This window comes from Lactuca sativa, chromosome 3 (genome assembly GCF_002870075.4).
Source record: "Lactuca sativa cultivar Salinas chromosome 3, Lsat_Salinas_v11, whole genome shotgun sequence".
In the NCBI taxonomy this organism is placed as follows: Eukaryota; Viridiplantae; Streptophyta; class Magnoliopsida; order Asterales; family Asteraceae; genus Lactuca; species Lactuca sativa.
In genome coordinates this window covers 72,932,051-72,952,805 of record NC_056625.2, presented here as the reverse complement: position 1 = coordinate 72,952,805, position 20,755 = coordinate 72,932,051, and the positions used below count along the sequence as shown (strand labels likewise).

Here is a 20,755-nt window from a genome sequence, read left to right as displayed (position 1 = left end):
AGTTGTTTAGCGGGGTATAGATAATGACCACAGACTATTCTAGATAGTCAAGTGGAACGCTAACAGACTCGCAACATATATATGTTTTTGAACTTAGTGTTCACCAGGTGTATTCCATCCCCCATGGTTGCCTTACTGACATATATTGCTATGGAATCCCTTAAGAATTATTGTCTATCCTGAAGATTATCCTTAGGATGGGTACCTTGAAATTAGATGTGAGGGACAAAGAGTGAGGATAACGGGAAGGGGTAATTGGGTTGATGATTTGATAATAATAAATAAAGATTTAATTATTGTGGGTTGGAAACCCTATGTGCTCACTAGGCCCCCAAGCCTGACCCAATCAGTTTCTTATATTACAGGTAGCGGCACAAGAGCACATGTGTGATGATATGATTAGAGATTTATGGATGCTTATAAGCCAATAGTTTAGACAAACTAGTGTAAGGCATGTATTATTTCGTTTATGCTTATGTATTGTATTAACAATGACATCCCAAGATTTTTAATATAAATAAAATAAGTTTCTTTGGAAATGTTTTGATAATATCATTATCATGTTTTGGGAAAAAAATTCCACATTTTATTCTTTTAAGGATAATCTGATTTCAAAATAAGCATAAATAAATCGGTCTTTTCTGCCCGTGAAATTGGGGATGTCACGGTTGGCATCAAAGCATTAGTTTAAGCGAACTACGAATATTATAGTATTTCTAGACTTAAATTTAGAATGTTAAGCGATGATCGTGAGATGAGTGTATGCTGTATTTAGGAAGTATGCCTGAATAGAAACTAGTACTAGCTTATTGTAGAAAAGATGCCTAAAATTGCTTGTATGTGTTAATTGATTTATATGATGCCCTTAGATGCTTTAAGATGTTCGGATCTATGGTATATTGTCGAACTGATCTGGAAATTTATGTGTTTAGGTTTCTAAACATATAAGTACGCCATTAGAACTTGCATATAATATTTAGAAGTGATAAGGAGGATTATACGTCTATCGTCTATAAAATCTTTCTCTATCTATATTCTCGTCACTATACACTGAATGTTTGCTTTAGTGTATAGAATGTCATCATTAGAAAACGTAATGGATTAGGAAATGTCAACGGTGACCAGCAGCCTAAGCCACGAGTGATTGAGCGTGCACCATAAGTAGCCGCTGCACTCGAGCCAATCCTAGTGGCCGGAGTTCAGGCGATGATGTAAATAATGTTAGACCGTCAGATGGAAGAGATAATGGACGTGGTTGCAAGTACAAGGATTTCATGGCATCCAAGCCACCAAGTCTTTCTGGAAGCCCAACACTGGTGGAAGTCATGGATTGGATCTTTGAGATGGAGATGGTGTTTAAATGTTGCGACTGTAGCAATAAGCAGAAGACCGTTCTTACGGTTACACAGTTGAAGACTAGGGTATTAAGTTGTTGGATTCTACTAGCTGATACCATGCCCAAAGGAGAAACTAGTAAGATGTCGTGGGAAGACTTTTTGGTGCAACTGAAATGCAGTACTGCTCTAAGCAGGATCTTCTAGAGATCAACAACGAGTTCCAAAATCTAAAGAAGGGAAGGATGGGCGTCAGCGAGTACGCTGCAAGTTTTACAGAGAAAATGAATCTTGTTCCTTATTTATTTCCAACTGAACTCTACAAGGTCAATAAGTTTGCTAATGGATTTCCAGTAGACTTTGGTCCAATGGTTAAACAGGCAACAACCTTGAAAGCCGCCATCTGGGCAGCTAAAAATGTTGAGGCCCAGTTAAGGGAGAAGGGTCTGGAGAGAGCTAAGGTAAGAAAGAAGAGGAAGTTTGATGGATATTCAAGGTCCAACAAGAAAATTATGTTCTTGAAGTATGGTTCCATGAAGTTTGGAGGAGGACGAGGTGAAGCAAAATGGTGTGAGAAGTGCAAGAATAAGCACTTTGGGAAGTGTGGCGAAGAGTTGACATGTTTCAAGTGCAGGAGGATGGGTCATTATGCCAACAAATGTACATCCAACAAGAAGGTGTGTTACAAATGTAATGAAGAGGGAAATATTACAAAAGACTCCCCGAAGAATAAGGAGGCTACAAAGCCTAATGTGCCACCAAGGCCTAAGACAATAGCATTCCAGATGACACTGGAAGCAGCAAGGGAGGAAGCAGATGTGGCTTCAGGTACTTTTCTCGTAAATGAATTTCCTGCTAATATTTTATTTGATTCTAGAGCTAACTACTACTTTATTCCACATAAATTTGGTAGAAGACTAGCATTGCTTGTAGATAGACTAGATAGTGCTCTAGTAGTATAGGTAGCTAGTGGTAAATTCATACCTGTTAGTGAATGCATTAGGAATATCTTCATCAACTTGAATAGGAATATATTCTACGAGGAATTGTTACCCATTGTGTTAAACATATTCAATATAGTGTTAGGCATGGATTGGCTTAGTGCAAACGACGCCGACATCAAGTGTAGAAAGAAGATCATAATGATCAAACTACCTGGAAAAGAACCATTCATAGTGTATGGGGACAAACGTAGAGTAAATTCTGGAATCATTTCCCTCATGAAAGCCACAAAACGTTTGTCCAATGGATGTACATCATATATAGTGTTCGTAATCAATGCGAAGAAAGAGAAAAAGGAGATGCAAAGGATACCGGTTGTGTGTGACTTTCTGGAAGTCTTTCCCGAAGATCTTCCTTGATTTCCCCTTCATAGACAAGTAGAAGTTACGATAGACTTGTTACCAGGAACCACACTGATAGCCAAAGCACCTTAGCAACTAGCACCGACAAAGATGAAGTAGCTTATGATGCAACTTCAGGAGTTGTTGGACAAAGGTTTCATTAGACCTAGTTCTTCACCCTGGGGAGCTCCGATGTTATTCGTAAAGAAGAAAGACAGAAGCATGAGGATGTACATTAACTACAAAGAGATGAATAAGGCGACGGTAAAGAATAAGTACCCTTTCTTAGGATAGATGACTTGTTCGGTTAGTTGCAGGGTACGAGCTATTTCTTGAAGATCGATCTTAGGTCAGGATATCATCAACTGAAGGTGAGAGAACAGGATATAAAGAAGACTGTTTTCAAAACGAGATATGGACACTATGAGTTTTTGGTTATGTCGTTTGGACTAACCAACGCTCCAACAACATTTATGGATTTGATGAACAGGGTTTGTAAACCTTTCCTCAAAAAATATGTAATAATGTTCATTGATGATATTCTCGTATATTCGAAGAGCCAACAGGAGCATGACAAACACTTAAGAGAAGTGTTAGAAGTTCTGAAGAAAGAGAAACTATATGCAAAGTTCTCCAAGTGTGATTTTTGTATTTGTGAAGTCCAATTCTTGGGTCATGTGGTTATCCAAGAAGGAATAATGGTTGACGCAACAAAGATCGAAATTGTAATAAAGTGGGAATGACCAAAAAGTCCTATTGAGATTCGTAACTTTCTAGGATTATCTGGATATTACAGAAGGTTTATCCAAGACTTTTCTTTGATGGTTGCTCCCTTAATAGGTTTGACCCATAAAGGAGCTACATATACGTGGAGCGAGAAGCACGAAGAAGCTTTCAAGAAACTAAAGAAGAATTTGTGTGAAGTACCGATTCTTTCTTTACCTAACGGAATTAAAGACTTTGTAGTTTATAGTAATGCATATAGAGTTAGGTTAGGTTGTGTTCTGACCCAGAGAGATAAAGTAATTGCATATACATCTCGACAACTGAAGGAACACGAGAAGAACTACCTCACTCATGATCTAGAGTTGACAGCAGTAGTATTTGCATTAAAGATACGAAGGAGTTATCTTTATAGCACGAAGTGTAAACTTTATACTTATCATAAGAGTCTCCAACATCTCTTTGATAAAAAGGAATTGAATATGAGACAACGACGCTGGTTGGAGTTACTCAAGGACTATGACTGTAAGATACTTTACCACCCTGGTAAAGCGAATGTCGTAGTAGATGCTTTGAGTAGGAAGGTAAATTTGGAAAGAAAGAAGCCAAGATTTAAAACATTTTAAATATTTAAATTCACTATTTAAATAATAAATAAATATTCAAATCGAAATAAATATATTTAAATAATATTTATCAATTTTCCAGATCTAAAACATTTTAAATTTGGTATTTATCCATATTTGATAAAACTTCAAATTTGAAAAATGAAAAAACTATGGAACCCTAATCAGCCTAGCTCACGTTGTGAGCTGCATGCTCTCACGTTGTGAGTTGCGATTGCAGGTTTTATCAGTTACAAATTTTTCAATCTTCCTTCTTTTATTCAATTTCAAACAAGTATTTTCAGAAAATATGGATCTAGGGTGAATGTAATCACGAACCAATGGCTCTGATAATACTATTGGATTTTCTACGCATCAAATACATTCTAAACTAGGTAACGGAAAAATAGAAACTACGATATACCTAAGTGTACATGCAACTTATGGATCTATGGTTTCATGCTAATTACATCTACCCTATGAAAACATAAAACATAAGGAAGAAAACACACCTCTTATGTAGCCCTTGATCTCCATGCTTAAGATATTGATCCTCCATGAAGTTGTTTGGATGAGAGGACCCAAACCTGAATCCCTTTAATGGTATCACACCTAATGACACAAAAGAGTGGAATAAAAATAACTAAGAGAATGGTCAATTTCATAAACCCTAAGAGGCTTAGAAATTGTCCCTAAGAGGGGGGGGGGGGGGGGGAGAAGGGTTGGCGAAACTTCAAGCCAAGGTGCAAGGAAGAATGAAATCCATAAGGCCTTATTTATAGCCTTGGATCCCTTCCTAGGTATTGTACTCCTTCCCATGTGGGATAGGAGTCCAACAACGAAATTCACTCCTTTTCCCATGTGGGATGGAGTGATTTTCATCCAACCCTAATTCCATAAGGGTTCTAGAACATTCCTGATTAACCAACTATCGATTAGTGAATATTCAACATTTTAATTAATTAAACTATTAACTAATTCCCAAAATATATTTCCAATTAGTTTCTAATTAATTATTAACCATAATAATTAATAAACCAATATCTCCTTTATTTATTCTACTCAATTTGGGTCTTGAGGGTAACCCAAAAGGACCCTGTTATTATTATAAATTTCACCAATAGTTAATGACCTTGGACACTCTTTCCAACAGTTTCTAACTTTATCCATTAAGACACATCAATAACACAATATCTCTACTCCAAAGTTCTTAATGATTGCACCAAAATGATCCATACAAGACCACTTTCCAACCAACACCATGGTCTAAAAGCCAAAATATGCACCCAAAAGGCTTTGGAGTACACTCAAACTCCAAGGACAAGAAGGTTGGGACTAAAAAGCTCATAAAAAGACATAGTTTAAGATCTAGAGAAATAAAGAGCAAGATTGAGACTTTATACCCCACAAGGTCTGAAATGAGATAAAGATGTTGGATCTAAGTTGGAACCAAGCTAGCAAACCACAAGATGAGTTTCTCCTTCTTCAAGCTTCACAAAAATGGCTTCATATACTTAAAATACACAGAAATAGGCTAGGGTTTAGGTGGGGATCGATTTTAGAGAATGGAGCAATTAGTGCCCTTAAATAGGGTACAAACCCGGAGATCTAAGGTTTTCACCAAAATGACCGTCATGATGTGGCACTTCCAACTCCGTGATCATTACTCAGACCATTGCCACGCGGTGGGGCCTTAGCCACCATGTCGTGACCCACCCCAAACATTTAAAATTATTAATTAAAATAAATAACTTGGGAAAAGCATTACCATGAAAATGGATGTAACAGTTTGATATAATATTACGCCCTGAATTCTTATTATATTAGTAAGATAGGTTGCTTGAACGCATTTCTACCCTTTCTATTAGTAAGGTTGTCATATCGATCAAGGCTAAACTTGAGTTTGATTGCAGGGCGCGCGTTAAACCTAACATATATACATAAACATGCCATAGACAACAACCACTTAAAGGGTCTTGCGATAATCACTACATAGAACATGTTAAGAAATACAGTTGTAAATAAATTGTACATTGTTTAAAGGAGTTAATGTGAATTAGATACGAGGCACCAAAACACAAAGCTACAAATACTTAAAGTTTAAAAGAGTTTTTTTTTTCTTTTTGAGAAATTTTAGTAAATAACCAAGATTTATTTGAAAAAAAAACGAAGATATTTTTAAGATCGCAAAAGAATCACCGAAATAATAGACATGCACGCAGGGAAGAGAACAAAGAAAAGATGACATAATCAAATAAACATCTTTTATGATATGTTAGTAGTTCAATTTAAACAAATATTAGACACAAGTGAATATTATTTATTGGATTAATGTGGAAAACTGATTATATTTCCCTTGAATATGTGTATGGGAATGAGTTGAATCTTCTTGTTAGTAGATATATATAATGAAAGTGAATGAGTCGAATATTCTTGGGAGTAGATGTATATAATGAGAGGATGTTGAAAGTATTAGTCATGAGTTCAATTGAGTTGTTAATTATCAAACAATAATGATTTGGAATGGGGCTTGTATGTAGATATATTATTAGGTAAAGTATAATGTCTAAAGAGGGGTTCTATCTAGAACGTTCTTGTTGATTGATACACTTATTTAAATCAAGTATTAACTTGAACAAATATATCATCCATGAAAGATGCAATCTTATGGATTGTACGTTGAGACAAAAGGCTAAAATGTTACTCATTGCTTAATGGCTTACAATTATTTGTGAATAATGTTTACATGTAACAAGTTAAAGTACAAGCCCCTAGAAACAACATACTAGTATTAGTTAAAGAATAAAGATAACTTTTTTATGTTAAGTTACGAAAAAAACACTGTTGTATTGTTGTAATATGATAGATTTGTGAGATTGTGACAGAATTTCGAAACGCATAGAAAAATTCATCTGATATAGAAGTAGTCAAATTATTGTCATGACAACACTTGAAATAAATAAATAAAATATTAAATAATCTAAGTTTATAATCAAATATCCTTTATTATATTATGAATTATCTGGAAGACTGGAACCCATCCTTGGAAAAGTTCAGATCCTTCGTCATTGTCAAGAAAAGGAGTTGTTGTCTGTTCATGGGAAAAGTCGCCCCAAACGAAATTTCCATCCGTTGAACCCAATTTATATCGTCAATCCACGAACCCTAATCATACAACCTATTTATAATCGACGCCCCTAAATCTTCTCATCGTTTTCTACTTCGTAACTCCACAATAGAACGCGGTGTTGAGCAAATATAGTAACCTTGTTTTCAGAGAGAGAAACAAGACTCCATTACAAAGATCACGCGCTTCTTATTTTCTACCCTCCTCACCCATTTTTTTCCTCCTTCATTTTCAGGTGATTCATTCTCTCGTTTTAATTCATTCCCTATATGCGATTTTTGTATTTGATTTTGATTTGTGATTGGTGGAATCGAATGCAACCCTATAATCCAGCTTCTAGGGTTCTTCGAATTAAGGTCATAGTAAAAGTAGACGTATCGGTGTCTCCTCCAAATCTAATTCGCTTTGCAGATGTATGGGTATCGGTTACCTGGATCAAAATTCGATCTTTTATTCTGTTTTTATTTTGGTTCTAGGGATTTATAATCACAATTAGACTAATTCGAGTCTTGATTTCTACTGAGTTCGGTGTGTTCAATCTCGTGATATGATTCTTCGCTTCGATTTCATTTTAGTGTTTTGTAATCATGGTTGACTTTGTGTATTTATGCTTGTGCTGTTCTCTGGGCTCATGACTTGTTTCGATCCAGTTTCCGAGTTATCTGAATCGTTTCTTGTTCAATCTGTTTCCAAAATTTGATCTTTGGTTATAACTTACACATGATATCGATTTCGTCTACTTTCTGTTTCTAATCTAACCCTTTTATCGTTCTGTTGTGTTACAGGCTTCCATTGTAAATAGATGGGTGATCACTTGGTTCTAGATGTGAATCAACCCATTAAAAGGAGTGCAGACATGGAAGTCCCTTCATCTTCCAATACAGAAGCTCTTGTAGAAGATGAAAATGGGGCTTCTTATGATGAGGAAGCACCTCTATTAACAATGGCAGAGTGTCGTATTTGCCAGGAGGAAGATTCCATTGATGCTTTAGAGACACCCTGCAGTTGCAATGGCAGTCTTAAGGTACATTAATGGCTTCTTTGCACCACTTTATCCAATACTAATACATTGAAACTTTGAAAACTGTAAATTGTAATCTATTCATTAACTTTGCTTTTAATGCAGTATGCTCACAGGAAGTGTGTTCAACACTGGTGCAATGAAAAGGGTGACATAACTTGTGAGATATGCCATCAGGTTTGTTATCTTATCTTGACAGATATATGAAATCTTGAATTATAATTATAAATTTTGCATTTATATGAAAATTAAAATGTGAATTTGTTAATATGTTCAGCCTTATCAACCTGGATATATTGCTCCACCTCCCCGACCTTGCATGGAAGAGACCACCATAGACATTGGGTAATCTTTTCTTCCTTTTATATAACATTTAAAAAAAAACTAAACGCTTGTTTATGCTACAATGTTCTTTTTTTTTTTACTCAATTAAAGCAAGAAAGTTGTTTTCTAGACGAAATATGCAAATCCATGACTAAAATAAGCTTACATTTTATATGTAACATATTCAATCGATTGAAACAAGGTTTCATAATTTGTGTCAAATTGTGTAGCAAAACAACTTACAAATATTGTGAAATTAATTTTTTAAATTTACGTTTTTGTGATTTCAATAGGGGAGCATGGCAAATCTCAGAAGCTGATCGTCAATATCTTGAAGCAGAGTACGATGATTATAATTCCACAAATGCCAGCGGGGCAGCGTTTTGTCGTTCAGTTGTTTTAATCGTAAGCTTCCAAACTCCTTAAATTTATAAAAAAAATGCCTTCGATTATTAAATATTGATTATTTTTTTACACTTTCAACGATTTATATTAAAAAAAATTTATAATCTTTTGTCAGTTAATGGCTCTTTTGCTTCTCCGACATGCGTCATCTGTGCCTGATTCTGAAGGAGATGGAGACGAAGATGCATCCACGTTTTTAACTGTAAGTGGGAGTGGGGCTACTAGTAAAAGACGAAAATACCCCTGGTTTATATTTAAAAATTTTTATGATTGATTTTCTTTGTTTGACAGCTTTTCTTGCTTCGGATTGCTGGGTTTCTTTTGCCCTGCTACATCATGATTTGGGCCATCAACATTTTGCAGCGTCGAAGGCAAAGACAGGTTAGGGTTTAGGGCAAACTCGTAATTCTACACTTTCAAACGTTTTTACAAAGTTAAATTGTTAATTTGGTAAACACGTTTCAAACATTTTCCCCATTTCTTCTCAAGGGCATGGAAGTCATTTTACTTGGTCTTTTTTTTTTTTCTTTGCGATTAATTTTTAAATAAAATTTTAGGAGGCTGCAGCATTGGCGGCTGCCCAATTTGCATTTGTACTGCAAGCGGGTCAAGGAAACGGGCTCCATTTGACCGTATCTTCTTTGGGGCCTGCACCAGCCCAAGCACCCGCACCCGCACCCACTGTGACTCCAACTGCTGCACCACAAGATGAAAATGTTTAATAGTTAAAGATGATTGAGGAAAAAAATTATTTATTTTTTGTTTTTTGTTTTATGGTTAGATGATGAGATCAGATTTATTGTGAATAATCGAGTGTTTTATGTTTAATGTGTAATGATTCATCATCTGATATGAATTATGAAAGCCATTTGACAGTTTCTGTATGATTGACCCTTTGACCATGCTTAAGTTGGATTTTTTTTGGTATAATATGTGCATTGTGTAACAATTTTTGTTTCAATGCACATTTACATAAGATTAACATATCAACATTCATGGAAGTGGAAACCTTGGTTTTGATTTTTGAATTATATGTTGTGTTTTTTTTTTTTTTTTGTATTGATTTCGTGCTTTTGCATGTTTAAACATTTGTAAATAACACTTCTTCAATCTAGTTGCAATCCAGGCATCCAACACTCTAAGCAAGTTACTGATAAACCTCTGCATAAAAAAATGAAGATGAAGTTATTTCTAAATTACTATTGGAATAATTTTGAACCTAAGCCAAAACAAAAATATATACTCACATAGTAATATAATTGTATAAGAATACTCACTTATAGAAATACTAATATATGATTAAGTGTAGGTAACTTAAGAAGATCAAATAATGCAATCTCCATTTTAATACACATTGTTGTCTTAAATCATAAACTACATTAAAAATAGTTACCTTGTTGCTAGAGACATTTTGCAAGAAATTGAAATTGTATACCTGCAAAAATTTGAAACTTTTCCCAATCAAATAACAAGTAAAGTTAAAAAAAATGGAAAACTATGGTATGCTCTTTTTGTCTAGAAAAAGAACTTCACATCTCCAAGTTCCTTGTGCTATTGCTCTTGTTAACGATGATGATTACTCAAAGCAATGAGTTGCATAAGAATTAACGTCCTAGGAAAAAAAAGAGAACATGTAAATTGGAAATATTATAAAAATTGGAAGCTAAAATGAAAGGAAAAGAGAAGGAATACATTTGTTGACGACATCTTACGGTGGCCATAGGAGTTTACGAACATTTTATAAAACTGAAAATGTTGTTGATGTGTCGAAAAGATGACTTTTTTTGCTATAAAAACCAACCGTATTATATATTTAAAATTCTTTTTTCCAAGTTTCAATTAAATATATCATCAGAATTTATATTTCAAGACACCAAATATTTAATTTCATCATTAAAACAACCCTTAAAACAATGATTTCTATTTACAATTTGATTAGCAATCTGCATAAAAGATGTTATTTGTTTCTTTTGGTGAGATGACAACCATCTTAGAGCTAAGTTAAACCCTTAAATCTCAATCTCATGTCCGATAGTAACCTCCATATAAAGTATAGATACACATTAGTCAGTTTTAAACTTGAGTTTCATTTCGACATTTAGTGTTGCATATTTCAGCAGGCAATCCAAAATTTTACTTAGTCTAAGGACCATATATTAAACATCCCATTCATGGCTTTTGAAGGCATCATCTAAACCTAGTTGAAAGAGAATTTTACAAATTACATATACGTGTAGAAGAACCAATAAAGATGATCATCTTCCAGCAGATAAATTCAAGACTATGAAAAGTTAAACTAGAAACAGGTGGAATGACTCTCTTCAATTAGGTATCCGGTGCTAAATATAAACACAATTAGCAAACCCGAACGTTTGGCCAGGAAAAGCTCACCGGTAGTAGTGGTGGAATGACATCCCCTTAATATTGAAGATGAAGATTTATGATGTTCTCAATTCCCATAATGGTGTCTTCAGGGCTCGTCCTAGACAATTTAAAGCCGGGGTAAAATAATAAATTAGGGCCCTTTTAATGTTTTTTGTGTAAAGGACAAGAACACCTCCAAAAATTTTTATTAATTAAAAGAATAATATTACAAATCCACCTATGGAAAGAAAAGGCTTCATGACAAACCACCAAAGCCAAACAACCTAGCAACTATTAATACAAAACAACAATATAAAAAAAAACTAAAGATATTATCTTCCTCATGTAATACATTTTCACATGTGGCATTATATTGTATGTTAGAAGAATTTAATTTTTTTTTTTACAAATTTATTCATCGATTCTTTTTGAGCTTCATTAAATTGTTCAGTTTTTTGTTTTATTTTATATTTTTTTTTTCGTTTTTCACTTCCAGACATATAGGGGACATTTATAAAAATATAACAAATCAACAATCATATATATTCACAAATCAACAAAAAATAGATTAACAAAAAACTAAAGTTTAGAAAACAGAGAAGTAAAATTAAACCAAATCATCTTCAAAATTGAGATTAAGCAAAATCACAAAAATCAGGTTAAAAAAAAGTGAAAAGAAAATACCTGCTCAACTACTATCCTGACTGTTAATAATCCTTTGAGCTCAAATAAGAAATGAGAAATCTGATTATTTGATGTTTAGAATAGAAAAAAGAGAAATCGAATTAAACAAAATCATCTTTAAAATTCAGAAAATTCGAATTTAGCAATGATTCATACGAAATCGAAATCAATAACTTCTATTTCAGTGGACAATTATTCATACACAATCAAAATCAGAGAAATTAATTTAAGCAAAATCAGAGATCGGTTTTGCAGATTCTTAACAAAACAAGTTCATAGATTTTAGAAATTCGACTTACACAGTAACACATACAATTCTGAAAGATTACTCTACTTTAAACTTTCATTTGAATACGATTCAAAAGGAAATTAATCCAACTGGTGCAGTTAATCGTGAGTCTCAACTAAAAAAACATCTGATTCAGAAATAAAACGACAACCGATAACTTTTAATTGCTAGTATTTCAGAAAAATGAAATCAGAAATAAGAAGAAAAAAATCGAGTATTGCATATTTGTGTTGGGACTAGGCTGAATTCAGAGAATCAGAAAAGAGGAAAAGAATCAATTATCTTCAACTAGAAATAAAAGAAAGAGAACTAACCGTTAGGGCTTTGGGTTTGGGAGAGATGGTGTCGTTTGGATTTTCCATGGTCATGGAATCGAAAATTGAAGAAGGCGCATATGAAGTCGGAAACACGATAGGTCAGTCGCTACTCTCACTTCTGCATTTTGGATTGCCGCATGTACTCTTTGGAATATTGGGTCAAAACTAGTCCATAAGGCTTATAATAGGATGTCACTAATATAACCCAATAACAGTAATAAAATGGGGCCCTTTGGTATTTGGGGGTCCAGGGCGGTTGCACAGCTTGCCCAGGCCCATGGGCCGACCCTGGGTGTCTTATTGATCAATCTGATAGATGGATTACACATATAGAATTATGGGGTTTATATAGAGAGAAAAAATTTATTTTTTAGGAGATGAATCAATTGATACTCCACTCATAAATTTCTCTCTTAATTATGTGTTTAATTTATCAGGTACATCTTATGGGTAAGTTATAGAACCACACAGATTTTGTCCCTTAAGTTACTGACAAATTGTCATATCCATCATACTACATATACTTATGTCTAGGGACCTGTCATGCTATGATGGAAAATGTTTTGGTACATAATATAATTGTAACAACATATAAAAATTATTCCAAAATAGTATGATGGCCATATTAATAGGTTATTTTCAAACATTTTCCCACTTGGCCGAATGACTATTTGTATATATATATATCAGTATGTGTTGATTATTTCTTTGGCCAAGTTAAGTTCATACTGTTTCATATTAACACTAAAAGCATAAAAGTACAACATAACATGTCGTTGTTAGACACGGGACCCCCACTTCTCATACTTTAGTGTTTTATATGAAACTTACAATTATTTAAGCCAAGTGACATTAGAGTTAAGTGGTAATCAACATATTTTTCTATATAGAAAGTAATTGTGCACAATTTAGTTATATAGAAAAGTTGTATATTATAGAGGAACAATAATCAAGTACTTGAATAATTTAAATTAAAAGTTCCATTAAATCACAATGCTATTATGAAAGGTTTTAACTCTTAGGATAGACCTAGTATAATAACATTGTGCTTTATGGAGGAATATCTATCAAATGTAGCTCTAAATAAAAAAGAGCTATAATGGCCATTACGATCCTAAGGAAGTCATTTCGAGATATGGGTGAGAACTTTTCTTGGTATACCTTTTTTGTGAATACCCTTTAGCGACCATTTGAACTTTATCTCATTTAATGTTAATCATTAGGGTCTAATTTCATTTTACAGACCTACTTGCATCCTACGGGTTTATAACCATTTTGAAATTCAACAAATTTCTCAAACATCATTCTTTTCCATGGATTAAGCTCGTAAATCATGGCTTTATTCGATTTAGTTGTTTGATCAAAAGTTATAGCGTCACTATACATGATAGGGTCATTTTCCTTACCTATGTCAAGATCGGCCACATGTAATTATCAAAAGCTATGGCTCGCCTATATCATAGAAAATGTCTTATAGGTTATTAAATATCATGGGTTTCAATGTCAATCTATTATGTGGTATCATTTTATGAGGTTATTAAATATCATGGGTTTTAATGCCAATCTCTTATAGGTTATTAAATATCATGGGTTTCAACGCCTATATCATGAATCTCCTAATGAACTGCTAATCATCATGGACACTTGAAATATAAGTGTCTCTTCATTAGATGCTTGAGGTAAAAATCGCTCAATAAACCACTCCTGTTGATTTTGGCATTCTCAGGAAATTAGGCATGCTTCATTTCAAAAATTCATGTACTATGTAACACAACATATCGGTAACATTTAGACCTTTTAGGAAACCCAATTGAGAAGCAACTTATGGTTTTCATGTCTAGTTTTTACAATTAAGGACTGTAGAGTTTTGCTTTGGCTAGAAAACCCTAAACCTTTAAATACATCAGGGTTGATTTCCTTCATGTCCAAATCTCAAACTGATTTTAAGGAAATATATTAAAGATACAAACTGCCATTTTTAATGCATTGGTTCATAAATGTTTAGGTAAGTTAGTGTTTGTAGGCACATTTTGCACCATGTGTAATAAGGTTGTTTTCCTCCCACAAGATACATTGTTCTATTGAGGAGTAACCTACATGGTGTATTAGTTAATTATCTGATGATCTTTACAAAATTAAAAGAAAATCATTTTCCTTTATCGAAGTTTATATGCCTACCATAATATACATCACCCACGTCTGATCTCACTAATTTTATTTTCCAGTCAAGCTAATTTTCAACTCCAGACCTAAGGGTTTTTAAAGCTTTTTAGGAGATTTAGACTTTTCATTCATCGAATACGAATACAAGTAACAAGAATAGTTATCAAAAGTCATATATGATTTACGACTACTTATATCCATTGGAAAAGGTCCACTAGTGTTGGTGAGGATCAACTTTAGTAATCTCATACTGCTTGTGGATATTTACTTATTCCTTTTTTATAAACGTAGTGCATATATTGAGAAGTCAAGTTACAATAGAACGGTTTTATGAGACATATTAGTTTAATATGTGAAATTTGACCTAAGCATTAATGCCACATATACTTAAATATATGGATCTGTCATGTCATTATGGAAAATGTTACAGTACATAATATAATTGTACAACCACATAAAAGTTATTAGAAAATAGTTTGATGGTCACATTAATGGGTTATTTTCCAACACCAAATGATTGGTCGGGAAGTAGGTGGTGGAGGAAAATGACAGAATAGGAGGAGATGCCTCATCAAAGAAGAGCCGACATACAACTCAGACTCATCTCCATCATCAACTTCTGTACCACTCAACCACTACTCACCTTACAACTAAAATACTCTCCAAACCATACATTATATGAGGGAAAACTCAAACTACATGAAGCTCTGATGGCAATCTATACCCTTAATCATGCTCTTCAAAGTATGTATAACAAATCCCTTCTACCATGATGTTGATGTTGGTGGTACATCAATCTTGATTTTTTGATTTAGAATTCTTCCAATTTGGGTTTTGTAATTTTGATTTTTGATTTTCTTGTTATGGGTGTAGGTTTGATCTGATTTTTGGGAAAGAACGAGAGATGATAAGAGTGAAAATGGAGTCCTCATTTTCTTAATATAAAGACAATAAAAGATTGGAGATGTTATACAGGAGGTGAAAAAGAGGTAGAAAGGAGAAAATAACACATAAGGTAAAGTATTGTTATATATGTGTAATAATTAGAGAAAGTAGACATAATGCGGTGCCAGTATCCAATTGTTGAAAATAAGGTTCAAATGAATAGTAAAATTACCTCACAAAATCAATTTCGTAATATATATTTATTTATATGTTGATATTGTGTGTTGCTAGTTGTTATAGGCACCGATAACGGTGTTCTCTACATACCTACATACTTAAGAAAGATTTTAATGATGGAGAAAAACAAATGGCATAAAGCTGTAAAGGATATATATATATATATATATATATATATATATATATATATATATATATATATATATATATATATATATGCTGTGATATGTCTTCGAGCTTAACACTGTTGGTGGATCGTGTCGTCTGGTTAAGCCTAAGAATCATAACAAAGAAAGAGTCGATGTTAGTCGTTGTCCAGGAAGGGGTCCAGGAACGAGACTCCGACGTTCTAGTTAGTAAGTGTTTGGGAGAATTAGGGTTATGTATTAGATGGATAGAGGGTTATCCCTTCTTCCGAAGAAGAAGAATCCTTTTATACCTATTGCTCGGGGAGAATATCCCCGACAACACCTTCTACCCTATTTGGACTGTTACGACATGGAAGCGTTCTATTGGTGAGTCGTGCACCACTAGTAGTTATACGCTATTGTACTATTGGTGCAGAGTTACTAAGAAGTGGCGCTCTAAGTGCTACACTTGTTGTTTTGGGAGTAATATGGTACTATTTTGGTCTGTTATGGGCCTTGGTGTTAGGACGTCGGGGCCTAAACACGAGATCGCAAGGGCGAGGGCCCTAACCTAGCACTTACATCAGGTAACGACCGTTAACTAGGCCGTCCTTTTGATAATCATCCCATTATCTTTAGCATATTCTCAGAGGGATACGTTAATAAGTCCCCTAGGATAGTAAACGTTAACGTTAGCCTTGGGTAGCTGGGTTGTTCTAGCTTAGATCAAGACATGTGTTCGGCGAGGATGGCTTCGACGTCTACTAATGTGACGAAGTCGGCTGTGTAGCTGGTTTCATCGTTACAATCGTTTGAATCTCGTGCCTCTCATTTAAAGCTTTCATTATCAGGGAAAATATCCTTTTCTTTGCTCTAATGATCTTCAACCGTCTCTTTTTTTCTTCATTTCCTTTCTCTTTCATCTTGCATCTGTTAGTAGTATGCAATGACGACACCGATCATCGGAATCGAACCTACACCAAAAGAGTTTGAGTCCATGTAGGCCTGATTTGGGTTTCATCATGAGCATGGGGTGAAATATCCTCGAGGGGGAGTGCATATTTCCCGACCGCCTGAAGGGAAGGTTGGAGTCCCAATCCCAATCTTCCAGGCGGGTCTCCAGTTACATACGAACGATTTTTTCGATGAGATCATGATTCAGTATGCCTTCTTTGTTGACGATCTGACCCCTAACACTATCAACAAAATAGTTGGTTTCGAGATAGCTTGTCGGGATTTGGGCGTGCTCCCTCAATTATGGGCTTTCAAGTACTTCTTCAACTCCTCTACTCAATCCGACGTGCATACGTTCTCTCAATGGCAGAACATCCATGCATTCATCATAAACCAGAAGGCCCCCAGAAAGAACTGGCAGGACAAATGGTTGTGGGCGAACCACAACTTGGTCGACTTTGGTTATCCTCACAGGACCATTTTCACCGACCAGACGCCTCAACTCTGGGGGTTAGCGAGATTGTGGTGCAGGCATTGAGAACTATTACCTTCAATAGGGAGGATTGGGAGGACTATATGTTGGCCGCCATTAGGATGAGCGTCGCCTGGAGGGCACGCAGGAGGATGCCCCATTTCTTTGTGGAGAAGGATGATGAGTGTGCATCTCCTCCCCCACCCTTTATTATTTTTTATGTGAATCTTGGTGGAGAGAGGGCTTTGCCAATCCTTACATATGTGATTTGTTCTTTGTTGAATGTCGCGATAGGATCATTCCATTCGATATGGTCCTACGGGGTAGGTTCCAGGGCAATTTGCAACATAGGGAAGTGACTATGGTGGAGACTCTTCCTCCACCGGTCAGTGTTGATCGTGCTATGGCTCTTGCTAGTCATGGTGGTGCTATGACATAAGGGTCCAGTGCGTAAGCTGACTGGATTTGATCGACACATTTGTTGAAGGTTTTTCTTGCGATGATCCTCTACCCCAAAGTTTATATCCTAGAGTGGGGCTTACTAGAGAGTCCCTTCTTATGTAACATTTCATTGTGTGTGAATAGGTCCGTCATGCTTTCCCTTTGCCCACAATCAAAGCTATGGAGCTCCTCTCCAACTCGCACATATTCATCAGTCTTCGGTATGTTGCGACTTAGGTCGCTCCTTATTTGGTGGTTGCCGCTTGGTGCCTTCATCAAGTCAGTTCAGCTTCAACGGAGCTTGCCTCTGCTAGGGATGAGTAGGATGAGTTAAGGGAGAGAGTGTTGGGGCTGTAGGAGGAGGAGAAGCGCAAATTTGAAGAGCGTTATGACCTTTTGGCTGGTGAGAAGGCGTCTGTAGAGGAACACGTTGCAAGTTTGGATGGGTCAGTAGAGCGTTTGGAAAAGAGAGTGGAGACTCTGGTAGGAGAGAAAGGGTTATTAGAAGAGCAGGTGAAGCAGCAGGCTGGACTGCTGGCTGTCGACGAATCCAGGAGGAAGATTGTGGAGGGTGATATGTCTTGGCCGTTATGGGATGGTATTGTTTGAGTGGTTAACCGAGTCATTGAGAGTCCTGAGTTCTCGGCTGAGATCCGGTGTATGAAGGTTGCGTGTGTTGCAGCTGGTGTGGAGGGGGGCAAGCAAGCGATGAAGAAGTAGGTCCAGGAAATTTGATCCGTATGAGGCAAATAGTATAGTGGAAATAACTCAGGAAATGCATGCTTCTGTGAGGTAGTTCATGGAAGCGGATTTTTTCTCCCTCTTTCATTTGGATGAGCTCGACTTGGAAGGCCTTCGCTAGCTGTGCCGTGATCCTGCCGTCGAGGATAACCAACCTGAAGTTGACCATTTCAAAGTTGGATCTTCCACCACTACTCTCGGTAAGTGATCCTCCTTTCTTGCTGATTCGCTTATGTAGAATAGTGTTTGAGCTTGTGTGTTTCTGATGCAATGTGTTCAAGACAATACTTTTAATGGTTGTTTGCCTTGCATGGCCCTTTGAAGTCTGAGGGTTGTTCGACAAGATAAGGATTTTTGTGTTTGGTAGCATAGTCATTTTTGCTTCTGCGATACCTTTGTTTCTATCCCCAGGTGGTTTATGTTAGCCACTGGTGATTATGTGCCCTTATTTTTCCTTGTTGAGGCGCTTCTTCCGCCAGGGTTGTGTTGGCCTTGGGGGGTCGACTCGAGACAATTAGATCTCTCTGCTAGGTGGGTGGTTATGTTGTTTGGCGATCTAGTCGTGCTACTGGATTTTCCCAAATTATAAGTCTAAGACCTATATTTTCTTAAATTGCTTTGGATTTGTCCTGGGAGCTCGTGTTCAGGGCTCGAAAATTTTCCTTTATTTGGGTCACAGACCGTTGATTCTAGATTGGGTCTTTATGTCCGGTTTGCTTTGTTAGGGTATCCTTTTTTTAGCTAAAGTTTGCTGATTACCCTTTTTGAGACTTTTTTCTAAGTCGTGAGACTTGGCGAGTTATACCCTGGCCCTAATTATCTAAGTCAAGCCAAGATCGTCACCTCGAGGCGTTTAGGACTTAGGTACTATTTTTTAGGGAAAATTTATGAACCTTTGACACCTATGGTTGCATTCTTACAATGATTTTTTTTTCAAATGATATGGATGATCAATCCTTTTACCATTTAGTAAGCGTGTACAACCACTTTTATGAGTGTTATCAAGCTTTAATAGTAAAAAAATGTTCTAATAGTTTTTTTGGTAGTGCACTTCCTTCGTTGATAATGTTTTTGGAGATAGCTACATTGTTTGATGAGTAAAGTAAAATAGGTGACTATATCATGGTGTAAAGGTCTAGCTTCTTGGGTTGATTTGTTGTTGTGTGATTATCCATTCAGAGTTTGATCACATTGCCCAAGCCCCAGATGTGACTTATTTGGACATTTTTCCTTGCTCTAGAGGTGGTGGTGCGAATTGCGTATACATTAGGTCTTGGAGGCGACTGTTGGATTTGATGTCTAAGCCCATAACTATTATTGGTATGTACTCGACCCGAGAGTAGCATGGTCCATTTGGGTTGCATATCATAAGGACAATTTGTTAGGATGGACTTTTGAGAAGAGGTTATATATGATTTATTAGTATATTATAAGTTCTAATATATTAATATGAAATCATAAGATTTAATTAGTATTGATCAAGAATTAGTTTGAAATTAATTTAGTGATCAAAAGAGACTAATTAAATCAATGGGGACTAATTGTGTAAATTAGTTATATTTATATGTGTTGGGCTTATGGTCCATGTTGGACTAAGATTATGTATGAATACATAAAGAGTTGGGCCACATGTACCATGGATCATAAAACCCATGGGTATGGATTTGGGTTTTATCCATGACCTTTGGAATCCTACATATAAATATGTTACTTCATGATCAATTTCGTGTGCTTCTATTCTTAGAGAAAGATGGACGATTTTGGTGCATGGAATTCTCTCTTAAAATGTCATCCTTTGTCCTGGATGTGCTGTGATTCGATTTGAGGTGCAACACTTGGGGCACTAAGTTCTTAAAGGCCAAAGTCTTCCTAGCAACATCAACAACATCAAGAGGTATGTATAAAACTTGTTTTTTTTATTATTCATATGTTATTTGTATGCTAGTTGTAGGCTTAAAGCTTTGGAAACAATATGCATGTATAATTAGAGAAAACATAGATCAAAAGCTTTTAGGGTTGTATGTGCACCATAGGATGTTGTAATATACAAACCCAATAGTGGTATCAGAGACATGGGTTGTTTTCTATTATATTTGATGTTATTATTGGTTTTTGAAGCAAAAAAATCGTTTTTTTTGCATTCTGTCAGCAGGACTCGCCGAGTCCACTGGGTGACTCACCGAGTTACTTGAAGATTG

General features: G+C 35.6%; 1 protein-coding gene and 1 long non-coding RNA gene across 3 annotated transcripts; one reads left to right on the top strand and one right to left on the bottom strand.

Moving 5' to 3' along the window:
- The first annotated feature begins 7,047 nt into the window (after positions 1-7,047).
- LOC111879075 (uncharacterized) lies at positions 7,048-9,766 on the top strand. Its single transcript, XM_023875555.2, has 8 exons — positions 7,048-7,367; positions 7,918-8,156; positions 8,259-8,330; positions 8,431-8,498; positions 8,771-8,882; positions 8,998-9,084; positions 9,174-9,263; positions 9,440-9,766. Exons 2-8 carry the CDS (start codon positions 7,935-7,937, stop codon positions 9,602-9,604), a joined length of 816 nt encoding a protein of 271 aa, XP_023731323.1. The 5' UTR covers positions 7,048-7,367; positions 7,918-7,934; the 3' UTR covers positions 9,605-9,766.
- A 157-nt stretch (positions 9,767-9,923) lies between these two features.
- Positions 9,924-12,689, bottom strand: LOC111879076 (uncharacterized). Of its 2 annotated transcripts, none has more exons than XR_008230872.1 (3): positions 12,534-12,689; positions 10,276-10,669; positions 9,924-10,041 (listed from the first exon to the last, which is right to left on the bottom strand). It is a non-coding gene; the product is annotated as an uncharacterized LOC111879076 (long non-coding RNA). The 2 variants fall into 2 exon arrangements; XR_002846003.3 differs by having other exon boundaries at positions 10,276-10,494.
- Positions 12,690-20,755: the final 8,066 nt, after the last annotated feature.